General features: G+C 36.6%; 3 protein-coding genes across 8 annotated transcripts in view; all 3 read left to right on the top strand.

The window, feature by feature from the left end:
• Window positions 1-5,171, top strand: part of LOC107756013 (helicase ARIP4-like) — a 24,811-nt gene extending 19,640 nt beyond the window's left edge. The window contains exons 18-23 of one of the 3 annotated variants that reach the window (XR_001641766.1): window positions 1,212-1,408; window positions 1,498-1,676; window positions 1,764-1,853; window positions 1,947-2,027; window positions 2,766-2,891; window positions 3,168-3,243. Coding sequence is in view for 2 of the 3 variants with exons in the window: in XM_016572978.1 (XP_016428464.1) it covers window positions 1,212-1,408; window positions 1,498-1,676; window positions 1,764-1,853; window positions 1,947-2,036; window positions 3,168-4,099 (1,488 nt within the window). In the remaining variant the exon portion in view is untranslated. Of the gene's footprint in view, window positions 1-1,211; window positions 1,409-1,497; window positions 1,677-1,763; window positions 1,854-1,946; window positions 2,037-2,765; window positions 2,892-3,167 lie in introns of all 3 variants that reach the window. The other 2 variants (XM_016572978.1, XM_016572979.1) reach the window with 2 other exon arrangements.
• A 4,089-nt stretch (window positions 5,172-9,260) lies between these two features.
• On the top strand, window positions 9,261-20,934 carry rassf1 (Ras association domain family member 1). 4 transcript variants are annotated; one of them, XM_016572980.1, is made up of 8 exons: window positions 9,261-9,648; window positions 11,090-11,643; window positions 13,085-13,209; window positions 17,625-17,729; window positions 19,261-19,293; window positions 19,680-19,959; window positions 20,072-20,187; window positions 20,310-20,934. In XM_016572980.1, the coding sequence occupies exons 2-8, from the start codon at window positions 11,352-11,354 to the stop codon at window positions 20,457-20,459; spliced, it is 1,101 nt and encodes a 366-aa protein (XP_016428466.1). In that variant the 5' UTR covers window positions 9,261-9,648; window positions 11,090-11,351; the 3' UTR covers window positions 20,460-20,934. The 4 variants fall into 4 exon arrangements, with proteins under 4 accessions (XP_016428466.1, XP_016428467.1, XP_016428468.1 ...); XM_016572981.1 differs by having other exon boundaries at window positions 11,169-11,643; XM_016572982.1 differs by lacking the exon at window positions 19,680-19,959 and having other exon boundaries at window positions 9,266-9,648; window positions 19,261-19,567.
• A 583-nt stretch (window positions 20,935-21,517) lies between these two features.
• Window positions 21,518-24,768, top strand: LOC107755989 (tumor suppressor candidate 2-like). The gene is made up of 4 exons (XM_016572953.1): window positions 21,518-21,699; window positions 22,182-22,388; window positions 24,239-24,359; window positions 24,463-24,768. Exons 2-4 carry the CDS (start codon window positions 22,237-22,239, stop codon window positions 24,526-24,528), a joined length of 339 nt encoding a protein of 112 aa, XP_016428439.1. The 5' UTR covers window positions 21,518-21,699; window positions 22,182-22,236; the 3' UTR covers window positions 24,529-24,768.
• Window positions 24,769-26,536: the final 1,768 nt, after the last annotated feature.

The following is a 26,536-nucleotide window of genomic DNA, read 5'->3' on the forward strand; positions in this document are numbered from 1 at the left end:
ACAAATCCCTGACAGTAAACTGCTGCCGCGTTCTATTTATGACGTGCTGACACAAATTTCAAATGATTTTCAACGGTCGCTTTGTCGCGTCCAGTGTAGACAGTCTTTAGCTGATGCGGCGCGACAGGACAACTGTCACGTCCGGTGTTGACACGGTGTAAGGAGAGATGACTGAGGACGATGGCGAATGATTTGCAGATCCTCAGTACCACTGACAAATATATAATCTTGTAAAATGTGTGGCAAGTACTGCCGCTCCATAGTATAAACAGAGTACGTGCGATCGCGAATCTCGAAAGTGATAGTGAAACTAAACAGCAATCGTGCATTCAAAAAGGGGGGCAACATCGTGATGTCTATCAGCCATCGACGATGGCATCGTCTATCGGCCCAACCCTAGTACAAATTCAACTATTCCAGCAACATTTTAAATCCTATTATGGTGTAGGCTTTGCTTATGAATCTTAAATCATTTTCAAAATGTAAACATTCTGAATCCTACTACAGTGTAGACTTGGCTTATGAATATTAATTAGGTTGTCATGTAAGCTCATTTCTGTCTGTATTCATCACAAGCTACTGTTATCCAAATTTTAATAAAAAGCTTAGCTCGTGAATATTAATTAGGTTCCTTTCTGGAGCATCCATTCATGTAATATAATATCTGTATTATACACCAGCTATTTAGTCTCCAAATCAAGCTATTCTAGCAAAATTATTAATGGGGTGATTTCATGAATATTAATTAGGTTGAGCTTATGTTTCTTCATAACTTTACTGAGACATCCAGTTGTGTAACATAATATCTCTATCTGTATTATACATCAGCTATTTAGCTTCTAAATTTAGCTATTCTACCAAAATTATAAACTCTACTATGGTGTGAGTTAATGAATATTAATTAAGTTGTGCTTTCATTTCTTTATAACCTTAGTGAAACATCCAGTCATGTAACATATTATCTCCATCTGTATTATACATCAGTTATTAAGTGTCCAATTTAAGCTGTTCTGGCAAAATTATGAATCCTACTGGTGTGAGCTCATGAATATTAATTAGGTTGAGCTTACGTTACTATATAACCTTACTGGAGCATCCCATCAATATTCACAAACTTATGAATATTGATAAGATTAAGTAATTAGAGTGCTAATATTCCTTCCTAAGTCATTCAGTCGCCTATGCTAATATATGTCTGTTTTCCACACCAGCAATCGTTCCATCACGAGTCTCTCCTGATGGACCGCAAGGATTTGAAACTGACCAAAGCGGAAAAGAGAGCAGCCAAGAAAAGCTATGAAGATGAGAAGCGGGCATCCGTACCATATCAGCGGCCCTCTTACGCACATTACTACCCAGCTAGCGACCAGAGACTCACCAATATCCCTGCTTTCAGCCAGAGGAACTGGTGAGTCCACCACAGAAACCCTAAATGTAGCGCCCTTCTGTTTCGAGAGTATTTTAAAATATGTTTGCTTATCCAAGTCTTTCGTTCAGGCGGCCCCCTCCTCATTTAGAAGAGAAACCAGTTGCAAGCGTGAGGCCAGTTCAGTCCACACCCATTCCCATGATGCCCCGACAGGTATCCATGTGCGTCCCCGGTTCAAGTGCGGGATTCCCCGTCAACTACCTGCAAAAAGCTGGCGTTTATGTGCAGCGCGTTGTCACCACCACTGGTACAGACAGTTCACTTGTAGTGCTTGCAACTTCTTGCTTCTTGTTCCCAGTTTGTTTCTTCATGATTTAATGTCTTTGCTCTGCAGATATTGTGATCCCAGGTTCCAACAGCAGCACAGATGTCCAAGCCCGGATCGGTGCAGGAGAGAGTATTCACGTTATCAGAGGATCCAAAGGTACCTCAGTTTCAGAAAACTGTTGAGAGCGTTGGCTGTTCACTGAGTGTTGGTAAGGTTTATTTGCTTCATATTCTGTCATTTGCACTGCAGGCACATACATCAGGACCAATGATGGGAGGATATTTGCCATCCGCTCTGGAAAGCCAAGACCACTGGAAGGAGGAGCCACAGGTTCAAGAGGTGTGCTAATTTACTCATTTGTAAATTAGCAGTTCTTCTGGCATAAGCTTGAGGCAAAATCTATCCTATTTTATAGACTTTTAATGCATTTCAGTCGGATGTGGGATATTCCTACTTCCGAACTTTTAAGTCATTCCTTTGTAACGAATCAGCTCATGGGAAATATGAATAATTAATCATAACTAGTTATAATTAATTATGAATATTTTAGATCCGCTGTAGATATTTACTTGACCTCTCAGGGTCAACTGTCTTGTCAATTCTAAGAACGTTAATTTCCTGGTTAAGGGAAATAACTTTCTTACTGTACAACTCTACACAGAGCTTGTAGCATAAATCTGCATGATTAGGGACTCCAGTTATGAGCAAACAATGAACAACGTCAAGTGTGACACAAGTAAGGTTTTATTAACTACATAAACACTTAAACTAGTCTAACATACACAAACAAAATACAATATATTGTGTGTTTGAGTGGTCCAGACGCTACACCTTTAACTGACATTCAGAAGATGGTAAAACATAAGAAACCAAATGACAATAGTACCATTGTCTTTGAGTTTGAGGATAAACGATGCTATGCAATACACTTTCTATTGCGTTCTATGCAAGTAGGAATGTCAGAAAATTGATTATTGTGCAAAGTTCACCATTGTACATTTTTCCAAAGACAAAAGATCTGTTGCTTCAAAGATTGTCCTTTTTGAGCCTCTGTTTCACATGGTCTAGAGGTCTGCGTAGGATGGATGTTTTAGTCCTGTTCCTGCAAGATTTTGTCCTGAATATTGTCCCGTTCCTGCCATTAAAGTCCCAATGACAGAGGTAGAGGCAAAATGAAGATGCTTTACCTCACTGGTGTGTACAATCAAAAAGCACTGAGAATATCGAAAACTTTACCTGAAATTGTTCATCTTTCCTACCACCCCCACACTCATTAATTCAAAACTTGTTAGTATCCCGCAGCAGTCACATGGGTGTAGAGGCCTCTACCTTGATCAAGACCACAGTTTTTATTGTTGATGGTTTAATCCTTTACTGGGGTGTGACTACGATCTTTCGGTGACCACCTCAGATCTTTACCCTAGTAGTCTACACCAACATAAACTAACAAAATCTCTTTTTTTCTCACAGAGGAATCGGGCCCTCCCTTGCATTCTGTCAGTAATGGTCGTGCATCGCCTCAGGAGCCAAAACGTTTAACCCCCGAGGCTCTGCCTCGTCCTTCGCCCCAAGACAGCCCCAAGCTGCTTCGAGAATTCCAGAGTAACAAGGACCCGGTTCCAGCGGAAAAAAACTTGCCATCTTCAGGAACACCCAAACCCTCGGGAGTGGACAGACCCATCCAGAACCCAGTTCGAATCCCCGACCAACACCGGCAGCTCAGCAATGACATTGCGTCGTCTGTGGACGTTCAAAGTTTGAAACGGAAGCTTTTGGAAAGTCGGACATCCAAACCACCTAGCACCAAAAGGACCTCAACATCAACCGGTGTAGCCGGGAGTTACCCGGGATTTCCTTTAAGCAGCGGATTTGGGTTCCCATCCATGGGGCTGAACCCTGCCTTGCTGGGCGCACTGGGTCACATGACTCCCCCCTCTCTTGGAAGCAGGTCGCACCTCCTACAGCAAGCCGGTCAGGCTCTGGGTGACCTACATGCCATGTTCCCCACTGATCAACTCGGACTTGGCGTGTCCAACAGCACTCTTTCCTCGACCTGCTCGACCAACACCACATCCTCCACACATGCTGGAATGCTGGCACCTTCTTCATCCTCAGTGCCCTCTTCGTCATCGTCCTCCACTTCCTCCTCGCTCCCACCCTTCCTCATGAACCCTGGCATGGCAAGCATGCTCTCTGGCTTCCCGGTACCATTTTCCCAGCCGCTGTTCCCTGGGTCCCTACACCCTAGAGGCCTGTCCTCTATGCCAGCCCCTGCCTCCAATTTCCTCTCTTCCTCCGGCCTGCTGGGGGCAGCGTTCAACCGCCCCGACACGCACCCCTCACTTGCGGAAAACGGCGGGAGCAGCTCGGACGACGATGTCATAGAGGTGATGGGCCAGTGATTGGCTGCCTTGGATTCCGTTGTTCCAAATGGAAGAATCCTATTGGATGGAGCTGAAATTATATAAATCCAAATGCTGAATATGCATGGAGTTAAGAAAGGCGATTATATATTTTTCTTTACCGTAAGGGACCAGAGCACAGGGCTAACGTGAAGAGCCCTAGTCGTATCTCTCTCGCGAGGGCCTGAACACAGACCTGACGAATTCCCTCAGAGAGAATACCGAACCGAACTTAAATGTGATCGTCTTTACAGACTTTGCATTCGTAAGAGATTTTAGAGATACTTAGCCGTTTGCTAGACCTTGTAGCATCACCTGGAATGATAAACGAAAAAACATATGTGACCTTTTTTATTATAATTGTAAGTACTACTATTACTTTTGTAAACGGTGGTCCTACATGAATATTCATAATCGTTTGAAATCGCAGACTGGGCAACGGGGGGAATTCGTAACAATCGAATCATAGAACGACAGAAGCCATGCCTAGCATTAGCACCGCCGAGACCTTTTTGCTTTCCTTTAAGAAAAAAAAAACTGACAAGGAAAACCTTAAAAACTCGAATGTATTTTCATGTTAGCCTTTAAAATTTGGTGGAGGGACGTAAGTTTAGTGCGTTTAGTTCGATATTAGCCTTAAAGCAGACAAATGGATTTGTGTTCTCGTTCAGTTGCGTAGCAAACAAAATCATCCGTTGTTCTCCATTGGGATCATCTTACGAATGTGTAGACTGTTATGCGACCCTACTAGCTGTCATTTTTCGAAATTTGCGCTTCGGATCATCTGCGCGCTCATTCAGTTTCATCTGTGTTGAGGCCACAGTCATGACCAAAGTGTTCGTTGGGCCGTTTTAAAGAATCTCGATGTGTTAAACGTTTGTGTTAATGTTGACTCGTTCACGAGCTGGTTGACCTGTGACTGACAAATCCCTCAGCCAATAACACTGTTCATTCTCTGTGCCTATTAGAGCTCTTTATTTTGACTCCTCCCACAATCTGCTTTCTGAATGGCAGATACCCACATTGTGAACTTTGGCCTGAGTCTGCAGACGCTGTTATATCAATATAATGGTGCGCATTTGACATGTGATTATATCTTTTTTCATTGTTATTCGAATCATTGTTTTGTAACATCTTACGGCATACCTATGTATTAGTTTTGTTTTCTCTTTTAACTATGTACAAATTTACCAGAAATATTTATTTATAATGCTGAAGAGTAATTCATTTTCATTCTTTTTTTTATTTTTATACGTTTTCAACCTTTTTTTAAGAAGGAAAAAAAATCCCTCTATCCGAGAGACGCAGGGTTTTTTCCCCCATAGGTGAGTTCAAGACCACGATCTGTGAGCGATTCAGCAGTCGGGACCCGCAAACACACGTGATCTCATACAGGCGCTGTCCCGGGAGGTGTCCACACGTCATCTCATGTTCCCAGCATGGAGAGGAGTACATTCAAATGATATTGTATTTATTAAATATTGTTTTAACATAAATAAACTTGACTCCTCCTGTATTTAGAATAACTGTATGCATGTATGTATATATATGTATGTGTGTGTGTGTGTGTGTGTGTGTATATATATATATATATATATATATATATATATATGTGTGTGTGTTTGTGTGTATATATGTATGTGTGTATGTATACGTGTGCGCATGCGCATATATATATATATATATATATTTACTAACTTCATTAAAAAAAATATATATATTTTTTTTTTAATGAAGTTAGTAAATCTTAATATATAAATATTAACATCATGCACTTTATGCAGTTAAATTGTGTGAAATTGTGAAATGCAAAGAATTTAAATTAAGTGCACAAGCTTATGAAAAATCTTTTATCGTCGCATTTAAGAAAAATAGTTGCCTTCAGTCATTTCCAAAGATATCTGCACCAAAAATATGCACTGATGAAATGCATTCAAAAATATGAAACGTTACAAAAAAAATTGTTTTTTAGTTTTTAGGTATAGTAGTTGCGAAAGGACAAATTCATAATTAACAATAATATATGTGTGTGTGTGTGTGTGTATATATATATATATATATATATATATATATATATATATATATGTGTGTGTGTTTGTGTGTATATATGTATGTGTGTATGTATACGTGTGCGCATGCGCATATATATATATATATATATATTTACTAACTTCATTAAAAAAAATATATATATTTTTTTTTTAATGAAGTTAGTAAATCTTAATATATAAATATTAACATCATGCACTTTATGCAGTTAAATTGTGTGAAATTGTGAAATGCAAAGAATTTAAATTAAGTGCACAAGCTTATGAAAAATCTTTTATCGTCGCATTTAAGAAAAATAGTTGCCTTCAGTCATTTCCAAAGATATCTGCACCAAAAATATGCACTGATGAAATGCATTCAAAAATATGAAACGTTACAAAAAAAATTGTTTTTTAGTTTTTAGGTATAGTAGTTGCGAAAGGACAAATTCATAATTAACAATAAAACTAGCTCAGTGACTTGCAATTCTGGTCCAGCTGATAAAGTTCCGTTTCAGTCAGTACCACCGCTCCCTATACGCAGAGTACGCCGTTTGCGTAGGGCACCAACTCCCAGGGGGGCACCATCCCAGTTGCTCAAAAAAATAAAAACGAAAAAAATAACTTGATGCGCCATTACCGCATCCGCGCTCGCGAACACTCTCACCTCGTGTTTGCGGCTGAATGCAAATGATCATAATTGATGGATGGACATCTATGCCCGTGAAAAGACATCAGCAATCCGGCGCAGAGAAAAGAAAAAAAAGGTGAAAACAAAGTCCATGCATCACTTTCAGGCACATTCATAATCCTGTGTTTTTTTTGCTATTGACGTTAATAACGTGTTTTAATGTCGGAAATAATTTCACCATCACAAACTCATCTAATATTCTCTCTTGAGTTTCCATGTTCCTTTACGAAAATTAGCCATGGTTTTATCACACATAAAACACCAAAAATCATTGTTCTTGTAGCCATGGTAACCGCAAGTTAACCATGGTTTTGTTACTTCAAATAATCATTTACAAAGAAGTATTAAGATAATATTTTTTGTGGTTATAAAAACAGACCTAAGACAATAGCCTTTAAAATGACTTAAAATGCATTATATAAAAACAATGAGGCAATAACGATTGGTTAATAACTGTTAAAATACATAGGGTATATACATTACCCTATGGTATTGGATGGGCGTATCGATCCGAAGTATGGATATATCGATACTGACGCGAGTATCGAAAGTATCGATACTCAAACAAAAAATATCGATACTAAGGTGCGTTTTATTTACCAGTGGTTTTGTTTATTTAATCTTTAGATGACTGCTATAGATGACACAGCCTCTATAATTTCTTCAACAAAAAACATATGGACATCACAACCCTTACAAAAATAAACCATGGTTTTATCGTAGTAAAACTGCTTAATTTTCTTTTGTGTGGTTTCTGAATGCTTGAGACTATAAAATCAATCAGACGTCTGTATTAATAAAGTCATAGCCATAGGTAGCTGGCTAGAGCTACAATTGCAATTGTAGTACAGTTTATTTATTTATTTACTTTTATATTTTATTAAAGTTCTATTTTGTTTGATATATAGTAAAAACAGTAATAATTTCTTCCAGTTTGCCTCTGTTCTAGAAATTCCTTTGCTGGTGCTGACGTGGGATGTGATGTTTACATGCATGTCTTTCCATGGTTTGACCTGCAGGGATCACACTGGACTTTTTTTTCCCAGATTCTGCAAATGATTAAATCCTTCACAGTTCACTGTTATTTGTGTCAGTGTAGATTTTACCAGAACTTAGACCCATTTTTTTATTATTAATAAAATACAATATAACTGTGCAATATACAATTGTATTTTGAGAAAATAAGTTAGTTTATTTAGGCATATTGATTGATTAATTATAAATCAATTATAAACCTTCTTTTTTGTGTTTGTATTTATTTTGAGATGAAATATTTTTTATTTTACGTTGTTTTTTTATTTCCTGTTTATAAATACTGGGGGTCAGTAATGTTTTTACCTTTAAAAGTATGTTTTTGTGTACTTTCTATTTAGATTTATTTATTATGTTTATTTTATATTATGTTTTATTTTAATTGTATTGATTTTCAGTCAATAAATACAGGGTTCGGTTACATTTTTACCTTCCTTGAAAACTTAATAATGAAAATTTGAAAAGTAATAATGTTGTGCGTACTCAAGTATTTCATACTAGTTTACTTGATGGTTACACCACTTTTATTTTAGGGTCATTCATTCACAATTTCAGTGTGAAACAAATCTGTTTTATGAGTCCACAAAATGCATCTTGGCATTGACCCATGCATATACTAACGAAACAGTTTATATTCTTGATTAAAAGATTTAATAACTGCATACTGGACATTGTTCTGTATCAAAATATTGCAGATTGGCCCCTAATATAGTTACAGTCACATATCAGGGAGAACAGCAGAGTTTGTTAAGTGAAATGTCATGAAATGACTGGAGACCCCAATGACCGTAACAAAATCAGACATTCACGACCAATTACTGGCATGAATTCCTGTGTCCTGTGACCCGCTGGCCTTCATCCAGACTGAACGGAGGACAGAAACCTCTTTATCTCCTCCTGTGGGTCTCCAGACCTCCCTTCCTGATGATAGAAGACATCCGCTATCAGAGAGAATGAGATCAAGCCTATGGACGTCTGCCAACTAGATCAAGTGCACTAGATTTCGATACAGTCGCTGCACTGAAAGTTTCACATGGGAAAATGGGAACTGATCTTCTAATTTGCCATTTTTCAGCTTCTTAAGGTCATATCCAACACGTATGCATAATTCTGTAGCAAAAGTCGGAAGATTAGTCAAAAACGACGTAAACTTTAGTCTGTTCCTTGCACAAAACTATCGTGTGACTTAATATACATAGCATACAAGTTGTATGGAGCGCTTTTATGGGAAAGTGCTGCGTTATAATAATCTTGTTTTTGTTCCTCAGAGGAAAGAATGACGTGAGAGTGAATAATTTTTGGCTGCTCTGTCCCTTTAAGAACGAGTTTAATTTTAAACAAGGTCATTGTAAATACACCCACAGCCTGCCACAGGCGGGGGTTCGTGTTATAAAACCCGAGGGTCCACCAAATGTTTCAGAAAACGATGTCCGCTCAAACTAGAACAGATCGCGCCGGATTAAGCGTTAATCTGAGTCTACGGCGCATGCGCAGAAACGCACACTAGCGGTCGCGTTGGACAAGGTGCGTGTTCAGAGGAGAAACTAACAGCTGCGACCGCGAATCACGAGAAAACATCTGAGGAAACATCTCGCTGCCGGTGGAGGATCATTTTCACTTCAGTCTTGAGCGTAATGGAAGACGTTTCCTCAGTTTTGCGCAATCATTTGCGTGATCTGCTCTCAAACACGCGTCGTGCGCGCAGATTACGCTTAATTTGAGACGCCAAAAGCGGATTTGAGGAAACCGACGCGTTTACTGTCAATCTGACCGTTAAAAGTGACTTGCTTTGGTTTAAGGTAGGTTTGTCTTCTTAAACAGTTACTACAAGAGGTCCAAATACGAGTGAAACTGTAATCTGACTTTAACTGACAAATTATAGACGTACTTTCCGAAGTTTGTAGGCTTTTTCTCAATGACGTCAAATTGCTAATCTAATCTGTAAGAGATTATTTCCTTATATTTGTTTATTTGTTTTTTTTTTCTGTGTGTTATTTGTCTGCAATTAATAGCTACTACACATTTTCACATTCGTTTTTATCTGGTTGTTGTATTGATATATTTCTAGTATGTATGCATTTATTCATTTATGCTTTTATTTATTTTCTTATCCTGTTGATTTATTTTCTATATTGTATTCTATTCTCTTGATTTGTTTATTTATTATTTATTAATTAGTTTATTTTTGCAGCAAATGCATTTGAAGTCACATTTTAGTACCTAATCTGTATTCTATTAACTCATTTATTCATTTTAATTACATGAATTAAATTAAACATTTATTTATTAATTTAATTATTATTTTTAAGCATGTAGTTATAGATTTATACATTTATGTAAGTAGTCACACATTTATTGGTGCATTTATTTATTTGCTTATTCTTTTAGCTAACTAATTTGCCAGTTGCACATGCTTTCAGATCTAATCTTTATCCGGTATTCTATTCTATTCTGTTCTGTTCTGTTCTATTCTATTCTACTCTATTCTGTTCTATTCTATTCTATTCTGTTCTGTTCTGTTCTGTTCTGTTCTGTTCTATTCTTCGCTATTTTTGTCTATTTTATGACTTATTTATTTGCTATGCTTTTGTGACCCAGTTTTATGCCTCTTTCTGTTCATGGTTGGTTGTTCAGGCCCATTCTCTGGATTAGGACAGTAGCCAAAAGAGGTGTTCTATTCTGTTCTGTTCTGTTCTGTTCTGTTCTATTCTTCGCTATTTTTGTCTATTTTATGACTTATTTATTTGCTATGCTTTTGTGACCCAGTTTTATGCCTCTTTCTGTTCATGGTTGGTTGTTCAGGCCCGTTCTCTGGATTAGGACAGTAGCCAAAAGAGGTGCCCTACAACAAAAATGGTCCAAAACACCCTTGAGTGCAATATCCCTCCTCACGCATACTGATCAGCCTCCAGATAGATGCTGTCAAGTGGTTTTGTAAAGGACAGATTCGTTTGCACAAACCCACTGGAATGTTAAATCCACATTTATTCCCATTTGTAGACTTGCTGTCTGATGTTTAAAGAAGACAGACTAAACATTTAATTCTGTTCAACAAATATCAAGGGTCCTCACTTAAATAAATTAAATATATATACATATATATATATAAAATATATAATGATAGTAAAACACATTAATGGAGCCCTCTGAAGATCAGAGAGATTATAACTGTCCACATTTGCTGTAATCATACAGAACCACATTATAGAGCATAATCTAATCTCTGTTGTTTTTCCTCAGATTGAGCCAGATGAAAACTGACTTGAGAGGACATCTTTCTGAAAACTCATCAAAAAACCATCATCTCTTTTATATTAAGACTGTAGGATCGACAAAGTGATCCATGTTTGTTCTGAGCCTGGATATGCAAACACATCAGAGCCAGACCCGAAGTCTGTCGGCCTGGTTTGGCGTAAACAGGATCGCTCTGATGTGGTCTGAAGTTATAAATCATCTCCCATGACCTACTGAGCCATGCTTTGCAGCCTCCTGTGTTCCCAATATGGCAAAATGTGAGCTTATTGAACTGCAGGACTTGACTCCAGATGACCGCATCGAGTTAGCGCCCCCTAGCGGCCCTCTGCCCCGCGATGGGCCCACTCTAGAAAGGTGGAGCAAAGAGAAGGTGGTACGGATGGTGGGGGAGCGCGTGCGTCTGGAGGACCCCGACTGGCTGACGTGTAAACCGGGATGGGGACACGACTTCCAGCCCTGCAGCCAGACGCAGCTGAGCTGGTGCGACCTCTGCGGAGAGTTCATCTGGGGCCTGTACCGCCAGAACCTCCGCTGCACACGTGAGTCATTAGAAGATAATCGAGACCATTTCCACTGCCATATCTGTCTTCTGCTGCTGTCAAGACAATCTGGCCCTCAGAGAGCGTAAGCCAATAGGAAAAGGATGTTTAGACAGGGAAACGGACAGTTTAGAAAACGTCTTATGTTGGACAGAGATTGTGTTGTAAATACATGGTTAAGAAATTTAAGAGGAAAGTAAACAGCAAATCAATCAATAATGTCATCGGTTTATTTATGGTCAGTAAGTCACAAAACATAGCAAATAAATACTCTGCATAAGCATATAAATACTTTAAATGCATAAATACAAAAATTAAATGAAATTACCTTATACAGATTAGATGTTAAAATACATGCAGTTAATTTTAGTTTTATTATGTATTAATACTAATACATGTATTAATACATAAATGTAAATCTATAAATAAATTAGTGCTGGGCAACGATCAATCGCGATTAATCGCATCCAAAATAAAAGTTTTTGTGTACATAATATATGTGTGTGTACTGTGTATATTTATTATGTATATATGAAGACACACACATACAGTATATATTTGGAAAATTGGGCAACGATCAATCGCGATTAATCGCATCCAAAATAAAAGTTTTTTGTGTACATAATATATGTGTGTGTACTGTGTATATTTATTATGTATATATGAAGACACACATACAGTATATATGTTGGAAATATTTACATGTATATAATTTATATTATATAAATGCATTTAATATATAAACAACATATTTTTCTTAAATATATACTGTATGTGCATACATGACTTCAAATGTATTTCAAGTAAAAAACTGCATAAACAAATAACAGAACAGAAACAATATAGAAAATAAAGAACAAAAATAGTAAAGAGAAAATAAATAAATGCATAAAAAATTTTCATCAGAAAAGGTAAAAATATAGTTTTCTCTGTTTTTCTCTTTCTTCGTAATAGGTGATCAAATATTAAAACGATCATAAACAGCATTGTTTTTACACTTTGTAAGGCCTTTGAGAAAAATGGGTCAGTCAAAACCAGACCACAGATGAATGATTTATTCATCAAGTAACCCAGAATATACATCAGCATGACCAGCAGGCGGCGCTGTATATTCACAGACGGTTCTGGACTGGAAAAGCTTGACCTCTCTGTTAAAGGTTCAGTTTGTGCCACCAAAAAATAAAATTTTGTCATCATTTACTCAATCCTCACGTTTCAAACCAGTATGAGTTTCTTTCTTCTGTTGAACACAAAAGAAGATATTTTGAAAAATGTTGGCAACCAAACAGCTGACGGTAGCCATTGGCTTCCATAGTATTGTTTTCCACACTATAGAAGTCAATGGCTACCGTCAACAGTTTCTTTACCCATATTCTTCAAAACAGTTTAATTTCAAAGTATTTGTGGTTTCGGTTTGTGAATGAACATTTGTGTTTTTTAGACTGTAATTACACTTGTCACTACCGCTGTCAACCCTTCATTCAACTGGACTGCAGCTTGAACTGCGACGCCGTCAGCAAACAGCTAAACTACTGCGAGGACACGATCGAGACGGACACTAATGTGGTGAGCGAACTACTAACACTACTAGAGAGGAGAGTTTACTAGTAAATGTAAATCAGAGACGTGCGCAGGCGTTACATTTAAACATAATTAAATTGTTCCAGCCTGTCATCTGTCGCTAGACGTAGACATATAGATCAATGCACCATATGCCATTAGCGCGGGTTTATTACCGTTCTGCACACGCTGTGACGCGCGCAATTTACAACAGTGCCGCAGAGGAGCGGCTGCTTACATTTTAGCATTTGAAATGTAAATACATCAACTATACCGACTTCTTAGATTGCTTTATTTTTTTAAGTTTTCTGAAAATTTGTAATTTATTAACCATGTCTATATATTTAAAGTTGCATGGGATATTTGGTTTATAATTAGCTATTGTTTACATAATAATGTAAGGTTATAGTCACAGTGAAGGGGGGATCTGCCACTGATTTTCAGTGTGAGTGAGTGTGTGTTCAGTAATGGTGTGAGAGTGATACGGGGGAGGGTAGAGGACTGACAGCTGGGTGAATGAACTAATCAGCTCAAGTCAGTGGTGCTTCACAACAACTATACCGACTTCTTAGATTGCTTTATTTTTTTAAATTTGGAATTTATTAACCATGTCTATATATTTAAAGTTGCATGGGATATTTGGTTTATAATTAGCTATTGTTTACATAATAATGTAAGGTTATAGTCACAGTGAAGGGGGGATCTGCCACTGATTTTCAGTGTGAGTGAGTGTGTGTTCAGTAATGGTGTGAGAGTGATACGGGGGAGGGTAGAGGACTGACAGCTGGGTGAATGAACTAATCAGCTCAAGTCAGTGGTGCTTCACAATGGAGCTCTTATCTAATTACAAATGTGGAAAATCATCTTAAAATCTCATTTGGCAATGCAACATTTGCGTGATGGTCTTTCTTATACTTCAAATCCTTTTAAATACTCACAAGACTTTTTCCAGCAGCACATTTTATATAGATGGCACAGAATATATGAAATATTTATATATGTATTATATCCTCCTGAAACCCAGCAATTATGCCTGTAATAATAGAAATAATAATAATTACTGTTATTATTATTATTATTATTGATATATAAGTATTATTATTTATTATTATTATTATTAAATATACCTTTTATATACATAAGGGTATAAACATATTTAAAATAAATGTTATATATTTGTATTACAAATATTATTGTATGTAATTATTTTTATAATTCATGTATAATTATATATTTACATTTACTTTTATGCATTTAGCAGATGCTTTTATCCAAAGCGACTTACAGTGCATTCAGACTATACATTTTTTTTTTTACCAGTATGGCACAGTAAATTATATGTAGATGTAATAATATTTTTATTTACCCACTGTAGCGACATTGTTTGTTGCATGGCTTTTTTGTCGTACTGAATGTTTGCATGTGAATTGGTAATATTGTAGATAATAATAATAATAATTTGTATTTTTATTATTATTATTATTATTACTAATATACATTTTATATGATTGATAGTGTATATGTATTTAAAGTACATTTATACTATTATTAACTATTATAAATGTACTATTTAAAATAAATGTTATATTTTTAGAAACATTACATGTTACTATATGTAGTTTTCGAAAATTATTATAGAATTGTATGCAGATTAGCAAATTGCTAATATTGGATATAATAATAACAACAACAACAACAACAATAATAATTATTATTATTAGTTAAATATATTCATATTATTATTTACTATTATAAACACTATTTAAAATACATTATATATTTTTAATATATTACAAATGACATATTAATGTATGTAATTTTTTATAATAATTATATCATTATATGTAGGTGAAAATATTTAGAAACGACATTTTATACATTATTTAAACAGCAATCTATCTTCCATTGTTCTGCGGGGTTTCAGGGGGAGGGGCAGGACTGGATTGGGGGAGGAGCCTGTGTGCAGTAAACTCACCCAGAGGGGCGGAGCTCAGCGGAAGGGTGGGGTTTCGAATCACGCCTGACGGTTGCGTCCCGGTTGCACGAGGTCGGTCAGACACAGACAGCCACATCATCCTCTCGGACTCAGCGGAAGTTCTCGCACAGTCCCGGTGCGCTCGGTTTCGGTGTGATAATAATGACGGACTGTGAGCGGTTGGACATGACGTGGGGCAGCAGCGCGAGCAGCGGATACTGCAGCCAGAGCGACTCCGAGCACGAGCTCGAGCAGTTCTACACCGCGCGCACCTCGCTCAGAAAGACCAAAAGACGCAAGGAAGAAGTAAGACAGCGGTTAATGATAATACAAACTACAATATTAACCGTCACTGTGTGTTATTTTGTCGTTTTTTGGCGTCTTCGCGACTTTATAATCCAGTTTGAACGGGAGAAACTGAACTAACGGAAATGCGTGCGTGTTTATTTTAAATGATGCTTAAGTTACGTCTGATCTACTCACGAACTCGAGAACACATTTCAGTAATGTATAGAATTATTAAAAAGTATAATCAGTAGTTAAAATCTAATTATATATTATATATTTATTGTCTTTTTATATAATATTTTAAACTTATGTGTGTGTGTCTGTGTCTGTGTGTGTGTGTGCGCGTGCGCGCGCTGGGGGGGTTTCCTCTTCTTCAGATGATGTCATGCTGAGTAGCTCTTAACAAATCAAAGCATCACTGCAGTCTGTTCATGTCTCTTTATAGCACAGAATCAATATAAAGACTTGATTCTTAATTAAACCTTCATTACTATTCATGAAACCAGATTTTTTATTCAGAGATAAAACTGGACCAGATTTATTTTTATTTATGTGACATCAGTGAAACACTTTATGTATTATTTTAGTGGTGCAAAGCACCAAATTATTTGTGGAGTTACATTATTTGTAGAGTTCGTCTTATCCTATTTAAAATAGGCTGTAAATTTTAGATAAAAACAGTAAATTTATTTATTATAGGCCTAGAGTACGTGTTTATTATATATTTATTAAATTACATATTTATTAACTACTTAAATTAATATTTATTTCAATTTATATGGTACTTTAGTACAGCTTTACAAAAAAGAAAGATACTATAACCATATAAATGTAAAAAGGACCAAATAAAATGATTTTTTAAAAAATATTTAAATAGTAACTTGTTAATTTAATAGTTATTAAATATAATAAATACTTAATATATGATAAACAAAACTACTTAAAACAAAATAGCTGGCTCTCAAATGTAGGAATAATTTTTTCCCCCACAAATTTAGGAAGATTTTATACGTGTGAAGTTTCAGAGGTAATGGACTGACTGAAATCTGAAAGCATTTAGAGTCGACATGAATGTGAGTGTGTGTATGAGTGAGTGTGGAACAATGTGTGTGTGTGTGTGTTTCCACTTCCTGTCTGCTATTTCTGGCTGAGGGAGGGTTGTTTTCTCTGTGAGTGTGGGTAAAGGCATCCAGCTGGATCTGAAAGACTATTTCAAACCCACTTTATGCCTCAGAGTCAGACTGCGATTGTTCTGCTCTATTGTTGTTAAATAAAGTTGCATAAAAGTCAGACTGATTTTGTCAGAGTTCTTCTAAGTCTGATCCTTATTGGTGTGTATCTCAGAAAAACCCATCAATATCAGTGTTTAGGACAAATTATCAAGTTTTCACATCTTCTCTGCACCCCTTTACCTAAATTCATTACTTCAGAGTTATGTGCCTCTAGAAGCTTGCGTTCTGCAAGTGAACGGCGTATTATTGTGCCATCTCAAAGAGTCACAAAATCACTTTCACTGACTTTTTCATTAACTGTTCCCTCCTGGTGGAATGACCTGCCCAACTCAATCCGAGCAGCTGAGTCCTTACCCATCTTCAAGAATCAGCTAAATACACATCTCTTCCACCTATATTTGACCCTCTAACTCTAGCACTCTCTATTCTAATTCTAATTCTATAAAAAAAAACTTGCCCCTTTTAGACTTGCACTCTATTCATTTACTGCTTGTTTTCTTTAAAAAAAAAACTAACACTTGCTTAATCTTTTTGTATTCTATCTGTTTTGTTTTTATTTCTTATACAGTTAACAAAAGCAAAAAAAAGGCCTCTAACACTAGCTCACTCTATTCTTTTTCTATTCGATCTGCTTTCTTTTTATTTATTATATAATTAAAAAAAAAAACTTGCTACGTGTACTGCATTAAGCTAACTGAGACTTGTTATAGCACTTGTATATCATTGCTCTTTTGTTGATTTTGATTGCTTCCATTGTCCTCATTTGTAAGTCGCTTTGGATAAAAGCGTCTGCTAAATGTCTAAAATGTAAATGTCATATCTTGAGGAATACATCAGCCAATGTCTCTTGTCTCAGAGTCTCTTGAGGTTTCTTTGCCGCCCTCTTGTGGTCATGTGACGCATCACACTGTCTTCTTGTCCCACAGGATGAGCCAGTGGACTGCAGGAAACAGGAGCTGTCCCTCAGTGAAATACAACAGAAAGTGAAAGAATACAATGCTCAGGTCAACAGTAACCTCTTCATGGTTCTGGTAAAGAAACCTTTCAGTGTTAAATATGTAAATATAGGTTACACTTTATTTGAAGGTGTCCTTGTTCCAGTGTAATAATACATTTAAGTACTGAGTAATATTAATTAACTACATGTACTTACTGTATGGTTATGGTTAGGATAAGGGTTCGGCTTAAGGCCCGTTCACACCAAGCACGATAACTCTAAAGAAAACTATAAAGATATAGTTCTAAAAATCATTCTCAATGTTAAAGAATAGCAGAGTCCACACCACAGCTATAACGATAAAGGCACAGAAAAACGATATCATTGGAATCACTTTCAGAGCAATTTTTTCCAGATGATGAACGATACAAACATTGACAGCCAATCAGAATCCATCCTGCTGTCACGAGCTCGAGAATTTAAAGCGACACAGGTGTGCGCTTAGAATAAACAGACGTTATTGTTCGCTGGTGTGGATGCTAATATCTTTATAGTTATCGTTCTTGGTGTGAACGGTGCTTTAGGGTTACTTGCATGTAATTATGCAAAATTATTGTTATTGTAATAGCAAGTACATGAAACGTATAACAAGGACACCTTAAAATAAAGTGTTACCTAAATATCATACTGTTTTTTGGCCGTTTGTTAATTTGAAAATGTGAAATATTATCAAAATGATATTTATATATTCTAACAAATAAAATCTGACTAGTAATTTTAGTAATCTAGAAATTATTATTATATAAAATCTTTAATTTATTATATAATCTATTAGTTTATATAATAACAACATTTATAAAAAATATATGTATATTTATGTTTATAAAAAATATAATATAAAATTATAATAATAAAAAATTATATATAGTAATGTGACATATTACCATATATACAGTGGGTACGGAAAGTATTCAGACCCCCTTAAATTTTTCACTCTTTGTTATATTGCAACCATTTGCTAAAATCATTTAAGTTAATTTTTTTTCCTCATTAATGTACACACAGCACCCCATATTGACAGATATGAAGTATATATATATTCATATAATAACAAAATTTGTCAATCTATATATATATAGCATAGTATATTAATATACTTATATATATATATATAAAATTCATAAAAATATGTATTTATTACTTTTTGCAATTTAATAAAACAAAATGATACATAATATTTAGGGCTGGGCAAAAAAAAAAGATTTTTCGATATATCGTTTTTTAAAATGTGGTCGATTCATCGATACCCAGCCCTAATAATATTATAATATACATAATGTTATTATAAATCTATATAAGTGATGCCTGGATTATAATTATATTAATAATACATTGCAATAATACATAATGTATTATACATTATATTATTATGTACGTATGTGTATATATTTATTTGTGGTGTTTGTATTGTAATCATCGTAATAATACATAAATGTAATAATATATAAATATAATATACATAGTATTATATTAGTTACACTTATATACAGTATATTTGTGGTATTTACTGTAAGTGCTAAGCTTCAGAGTGTAACTGTAAAAATGTTTCTGGTCCTCCCCATCAGAACCGTGATGGATCTTACACTGGCTTCATAAAGGTCCAGTTCAAGCTGGCCCGGCCCGTGTCTCTCCCTCCTCCACGGAGCACGTCCTCCTCCTCCTCCTCCTCGGGACGGGATGGCGGTTGTCAGGAAGACAAAGCACTGAAGCACCGCACCTCATTTTACCTGCCCAGAGACACGGTCAAACACCTGCACATCAGCTCCAGCACGCGGGCCAGAGAGGTCATCAAAGCCCTGCTGAAGAAATTCACTGTGGTGGACAATCCGGCCAAGTTCTCACTGTTTGAACGCAGTGAACGACAGAATCAAGGTGTGGAGACCACTCCTAGTTATTCTGACATCTTCTCTACATTGATTCTTACAGGAAACAATAAATACATCGTTAACAAATAATACATTTCATGTTTTCTTTCTCTTTTTAGGTCCAGTTCAAGCTGGCCCGGCCCGTGTCTCTCCCTCCTCCACAGAGCACGTCTTCCTCCTCCTCCTCCTCCTCCTCGGGACGGGATGGCGGTTGTCAGGAAGACAAAGCACTGAAGCACCGCACCTCATTTTACCTGCCCAGAGACACGGTCAAACACCTGCACATCAGCTCCAGCACGCGGGCCAGAGAGGTCATCAAAGCCCTGCTGAAGAAATTCACTGTGGTGGACAATCCGGCCAAGTTCTCACTGTTTGAACGCAGTGAACGACAGAATCAAGGTGTGGAGACCACTCCTAGTTATTCTGACATCTTCTCTACATTGATTCTTACAGGAAACAATAAATACATCGTTAACAAATAATACATTTCATGTTTTCTTTCTCTTTTTAGTGTACTTAAGGAAGTTAGCAGATGACGAACATCCGCTTTTCCTGCGCCTGTGTGCTGGACCCAACGAGAAAGTCCTCAGTTTGGTCCTTAAAGAGAATGAAACGGGGGAAGTTAATGTGAGTAAATAACCTTCTGACTGGAAGTCCTCTGAAAAAATACCAATTTAAATATGCAAAATAGTTTTTAAAGGCATATACGCACATTTGAGGGATGAACAAGATGTTGTTTCTTCTGGCAGTGGGATGCGTTCAGTTTTCCTGAACTCCAGAACTTCCTGCGCATCCTGAAGCGGGAGGAGGAGGATCACGTGCGGCAGATCGTGCGGCGCTACGCTCTGGCCAGAGACAAGATGAAAGAAGCTCTGAAGAACTTCAGCACGCCGGGCTGAAACAAGCTGCTTCTTATACCTCAGAAACAGTGAAAACAAGAAAGAAAAATACTGTTTGAGTCTAAAGAGTGTGTGGAAGAACCCTTTGTCCTGCTCTGGACGTGAGACGGGTCAGAAGCGAAAGGGAAATGAGAGCGAGAGACAGGAGTAGTGTGTGTTTAAGCGTGACTGGTGAGCGTGAGAGGAGTGTGACGTTAAACTGACTGGAAGAAATGCTGCGGTCGTAGCTGTAGATCCAGATGTGGAGTGACATCATTCCAGTGTGAGCCACAGATTGTTGGTCTGTGGTGAATGAAATACATCAAAGCAGATTATAGAGTATTTTTAGAATCATTTATACATGCAATAGGGAAAAAAAGATTCTTTTAAATAACACCATTTAGTGATACAATTCTTGTCAGATATTGAAGCACCCATGTATATATTGGATATTCACTGTAAATGAAATGAAATTAAATAAAATATTTTTCCCCTTTGAAATGACTGTTTATGTTGTGTGCAGGAGCCATTCAATTAAACCATTAAGTTAAAAACATAAATGTAATTAATCACATTTAATAATAATGATGAAACTTTAAGCACTGAAAGCAGCACTTCTGTTACATTAATGGAAAGGGAAATCATTTAGTTTTCAAGACATTTTCTATTTGAGAAAAGTTCTGCTGTTGAATACTTCACAGTGCCAACATGTGATTAAGAAAGCAATCCTTTTTATTAAAAATGATTTGTGTTTGATTACTGATATGCCCAACCATTTTGAAAATAAGTTTTGACTTATTTTGACTTTTTAAAAAATCAAATCAATAATGTATGTGCACAGTATATGCAATAAATTTCTGTGTTCGATACATAGTGTGATTACATTGTTGGGTGCTTATGTACAAATAAATAGTCTCAAAATCTTTCGTTTTGATTATGTAATGGCTTTTAAAAAATAAAAATCAAGCGACAATAAAATGAAATATCATGAAATTAATAATAATTGACTAGGAAAAAAAAGAAGACTTTTATTCTAATAAAATCCTGAACTTTTATTCTGTCCGTTCTCCTCACCGATGTGCGCTACATGTAGTTTCCGGTTTCAGCCGGAGCGGCTGAGCGTGTCTTGATTCACTCTCTGATCTGCTGCAGTGGTTCGTTTGTGAGTGACTTTACACACTCAATAAATCTGTTCAAACCGGCGTTAATTCGCATTATTTCCACTTCCCTGCTTCATTTAACATCAGGAGACTGCATTCAAGTAAGTGCCATCGCTATACATGTGAATAATTTTATGTTATAAACTCAAACGTTGTAGGACATTAAGATGTTAGCCGTATTAGCATGAAAGCTACATCAATTTAGACTACTAGAAAATTAAATATTATATAATACTTATATGCAGTTGTGTTTTATTAATTAAGTCTAAGACATTTAAATCTTGTTTTTGCTAAGTTATTTGGCTGTCAAACACAATCGGTCATGTTTTACAATGCTATGCTGAGGTGAAAATTTCTGTTACATAAAATATTATGTAAAATGTCACATTATTAAGAATTTAAGACAATTTAGCATTAATTTCCTTTAATAAAATGTTTGAGTGGGAAAGCAAAGCTCACAGGTTTCCCATGTCATAAAAAGTAGCCATATTTCATCATGACTGACATTATCAGATTCATGACATCAAATATGTCAATATTTAACAGTATGAGTTCAATAACAGTTTATTGCTTCTTCCTCCAGAGCTGTACGGGCGTCCCGAGTGTGACCCGAGCAGGAGAAGAATGCTCTGCAGCCCATGATGGGCGGCAGCGGGTCTAAAGGTAAAGGCTACTGGCCGTTCTCAGGTTCAGGTGGCGGAGATGAGCCTGCTAAAGACGGCCAAGAGCAGAGCCTGGCCCGGGTGCGGAGCATCCGAAACGCCACGCCTTTCGTGTTTACCAGGAGGAGGTAAATATAACCACAGCTCCTGGCATGTGACTTGATTTCAGACAGCATGACTGGACCGCCGTGCCAGATACACTGGCAACAAGAAACAGATCATTTAGTCTACACTTTAGTCTACACCTCAAATTTGCCCATAATATACCTGTTCATGCAAAACTGTCTATTGTAATATACCTGCACATACAATTGTCAATTTATATATTGTTATTCCTTATTTACTTGTTCTATTTTTATTTATTTTTTTATTCTTTTTTTATTATCTGTGTTTTTGTTCTGTCGCTGTCATTCTGTTACACTGCGGAAGCTTCTGTCATGAAAACAAATTCCTCGTATGTGAAAACATACCTGGCAATAAAGCTCATTCTGATTCTGATCATCTGAAAAACACACATTCTTGAGTTTGAAAGTAACGTTTTCACAGTCATTGAGGTAACTGAACCTTTAGTGTTAAGTAAAGGATAAAGTACACTAACTAGGATACATTATTGCAAAATCAACCTTGACAGAGAGTGATCAGGTTTTATTTTGCAATAACGACCGGCTGACTATACATTACTCCTCTTATTTCATGACTATTTACTAAAAAAAAAAAAAAATTCTCTGTATGTACAATACAAAATTTTACGTAAAATTTGTAGTATCTGCAAAATGTTAATTATTTTACCAAGATAAGAGGGTTCAAAAAAATTCCTATAATTTTTTTTTTATTTAGTACTGACCTAAATAAGATATTTCACATATAAGATGTTAACATATAGTCCACAAGAGAAAACAGTAGTTGAATTTGTAGTCTCTTGTTTGTCCTGAGCAGTTAAACTGCCTGCTGTTCTTCAGAAAAATCCTTCAGGTCCCACAAATTCGTTGGTTTTCCAGCATCTTTTGCGTATTTGAACCCTTTGCAACAATGACTGTATGATTTTGAGATCCATCTTTTCACGCTGAGGACAACTGAGGGACTCATACGCAACTACTACAAAAACTTAAAACCCTTACTTTTATTTATTTATTTTATAGTAAATCTTTAAAATGTAATTAAGAAAATACAGATTTTTCATTAGAGGTCAACTGATTTATGTTTAAGTGTCTGGCAACTGATATGCACAACCAATTAAAAAATTAAAAAATAAAATTTATGAATACATTTTTCTGTAGAATACACAATGTTGTAATGCCATTGTTGGTACTATTTATATGGGAAAATAGAATATTTGTCTCCAAATCTTAAACTTATATTATATATTTTCTTTAAAAATAAAAATGAAGTGACCTTATGATATATATATATATATATGTGTGCAAAACAATTCTAAAAATTAAATGTTTAAATAGTAATAATTCCATAAGTCTATATTAAATAATTGTTGTCACATGTTGCAATACAAAACACATCCATCTAGTGCATGTTTACATTGAAAAATGATAGAAAATGTGGGCAGTGGAATGCAAAAAAAACAAAACAATTCCCATTAAGGCCTTTCAGACCAAGAGCAATAACGATAACTATACCTATAAAATTGTAATATTCTACATCTCCGAGGCACCATAATTATAACAATAATGACACAGAGGAACAAAATTGTTGGAATCACTTTCAGAATGAGTTTTTTTTTTTTCCAGCTGATGAATGACATAATCATTGACAGCCAATCAGAATCAATCCTGCTTTTAAGAACTCAACCATTTAAAGCGGCAGATGACAAAAACACAGCTCATGAATATAATAAAGAGAATGTTATTGTGCGTTGGTGTGAACGCTAATGTAGTTATCATTCTTGGTGTGAACAGGCCTTTAGACTTGTAAAATGTATTATACTTTGCATATGTATGTTTAAACTTGTATTCATGTTTTTAAGCTCTTTGTACTTCGATGAGGATGGCGACCTGGCCCACGAGTTTTACGAAGAAACAGTAGTAACGAAAAATGGCCGCAAGAAATCCAAACTAAAACGAATCCACAAGAATCTCATACCTCAGGTAAATCAGCATGGGAGTGTTTTGCGAACGTTTGTTTGAATTACGTTGAATTAGAATGACAAGCTGCGATAACGATAATGTTTTATTGCAAATTTTTCCATAGGGAATCATCAAGTTGGATCACCCTTGTATCCACGTCGATTTTCCGGTCGTCATCTGTGAAGTTTGATGCCGTTGGTGACCTCCTGCGAAGAATCCGTCCCCCTTCATTTTCCTCCCACCCGCTGGATCCCGGACACGCTTGCTGTGTAGCGCCCCCTTGTGTTTGGGAGGGCTTGACGCGTGTATGTGGAATCCCGGAAAACGAGCCGCGAGATGCTCCGGCTGTGTGACTGAGAAGAGGCTGCGGCCTGACAATGATGTCCTGACTCTTTTTGTTTTCTCATAATCCTCCACATGAAGACTATTATGGGCTGTACGGCCAAGACACTAAGTGTGGTTTGTATATGAGTGTATGTTTGTTTGTATGTGACCATAGAAATTAGCGGATATTTAGCGATGTTTGACTTTTATCAGGAGCACATCATGAAGTACTCTGGAGGACCTTCTAGCACGTTCCGTTTAGAATTTCGAAGAAGCCCTCGGAAAGATCAGGTTGCATTTGAATGCTGTAATTGATGGGCATTGTGTAACAAGCAGAGCTTCACAGATCGTAAAGACACGATGTTTGTAGAGGTAACGCATTTAAGATTAATACAAAAGTGAGTAAAACTACAGCCTGGATTTTGCATGTAGTTCCTTATAGACCTGATTCTGCTTTCTTTTCATCCAGTAGAAGAGAATCAATGGCTGTTTACTATGCTGTGATTTATTTGTATGCTGATTGGATGATGGAATTGCTGCTGCTCCTTGATTGGACACTGAACAAAGGCACTGGCAGAAACTCAGGAAAATCATTTGGACCTGAGGGAAGCCAAATTTATAGGATTATTGCTAAATCAAGCCTCATTGTTGCTTGAAGAGATTTGAACAAACCGCTAACACGAAAGTCACAAACTTAAGTTATTATCGTCCTTGGTTTTAAGTTTTAATAATCATGTATGACAGTGAGGAAATGTACAACTATTACGATAACAACCGAGGAACAACACTGTTGTTATCACTTTAAAAACGACTTTTCGAGCTGATGAATGATGAAAACACTGACAGCTAATCAGAATCCATCCTGCTTTAAAGAGCGGCAGATGACAAAACGTCAGCGCGCGCTTATGGTAAACAGAACGTTAGCGTTCTGTCCTCCGTTTGTATTTCCACAGCATGAATGTAAGCAAAGACTATAGAAGGCCGAACGAGTTTTTGAATGAACCGCTCTTTTTAAAATCTTCCCGGTCTTCTTCAGTTGTTATGACATCCGCTTTGAGCATTACAATGCACTTGATTCGTTTCCTCTATAATAAGTAAATCCACTTCACCAGCTAATTCCTCTTCAACAGCAATGCTATAGAGCTACTGCAAAAACGGAACGGAAGTTCAAAGACAAAATTATAAAGATGGCTGCGCACTTGTTTCTCTTAGGTCTATAGACTAGTTTGGTGCAAGAGGCCTTAAGTAGGGTGAACATATGTCCTCTTTTCCCCGGACATGTCCTCTTTTTGGACCTAAAAAAAATGCGTTGGCCGGGATTTCTCAATTGCCCGGATTCGGCTGTTTTCTTAATCCCGCTCCAGCTGAATTTCTGACCATTGCCGCCTGCTCCCGCAACATTACAGACTAGTTTGGTGCAAGAGGCCTTAAGTAGGGTGAACATATGTCCTCTTTCCCCCGGACATGTCCTCTTTTTGGACCTAAAAAAAATGCGTTGGCCGGGATTTCTCAATTGCCCGGATTCGGCTGTTTTCTTAATCCCGCTCCAGCTGAATTTCTGACCATTGCCGCCTGCTCCCGCAACATGTGTTTCCCTCCCGCGATTTTCGTGTCCACTCCTTTAAACATTCTAATATTGTATATAATTTTGTTTGTTTGCACTATTTACTTTCACTTTCGATTTCGCAATCACACGCACTCACGTGTAAAGGTAGCACATTTTACAAGATCAGATATTTGTCAATGAGCTCAGGATCTGTTGAGCAGCACATACTCCAGCATGGTCTTGTCAGTCATCTCTCCTTATTCTCGATTTGAGATCAGTCAAATCTGACTCCTGCAGCTCTTTTTGGATGCAGGGTTGGGCTACTTTT

This window comes from Sinocyclocheilus rhinocerous, unplaced genomic scaffold (genome assembly GCF_001515625.1).
Source record: "Sinocyclocheilus rhinocerous isolate Xijiao unplaced genomic scaffold, SAMN03320098_v1.1 scaffold1283, whole genome shotgun sequence".
In the NCBI taxonomy this organism is placed as follows: domain Eukaryota; kingdom Metazoa; phylum Chordata; class Actinopteri; order Cypriniformes; family Cyprinidae; genus Sinocyclocheilus; species Sinocyclocheilus rhinocerous.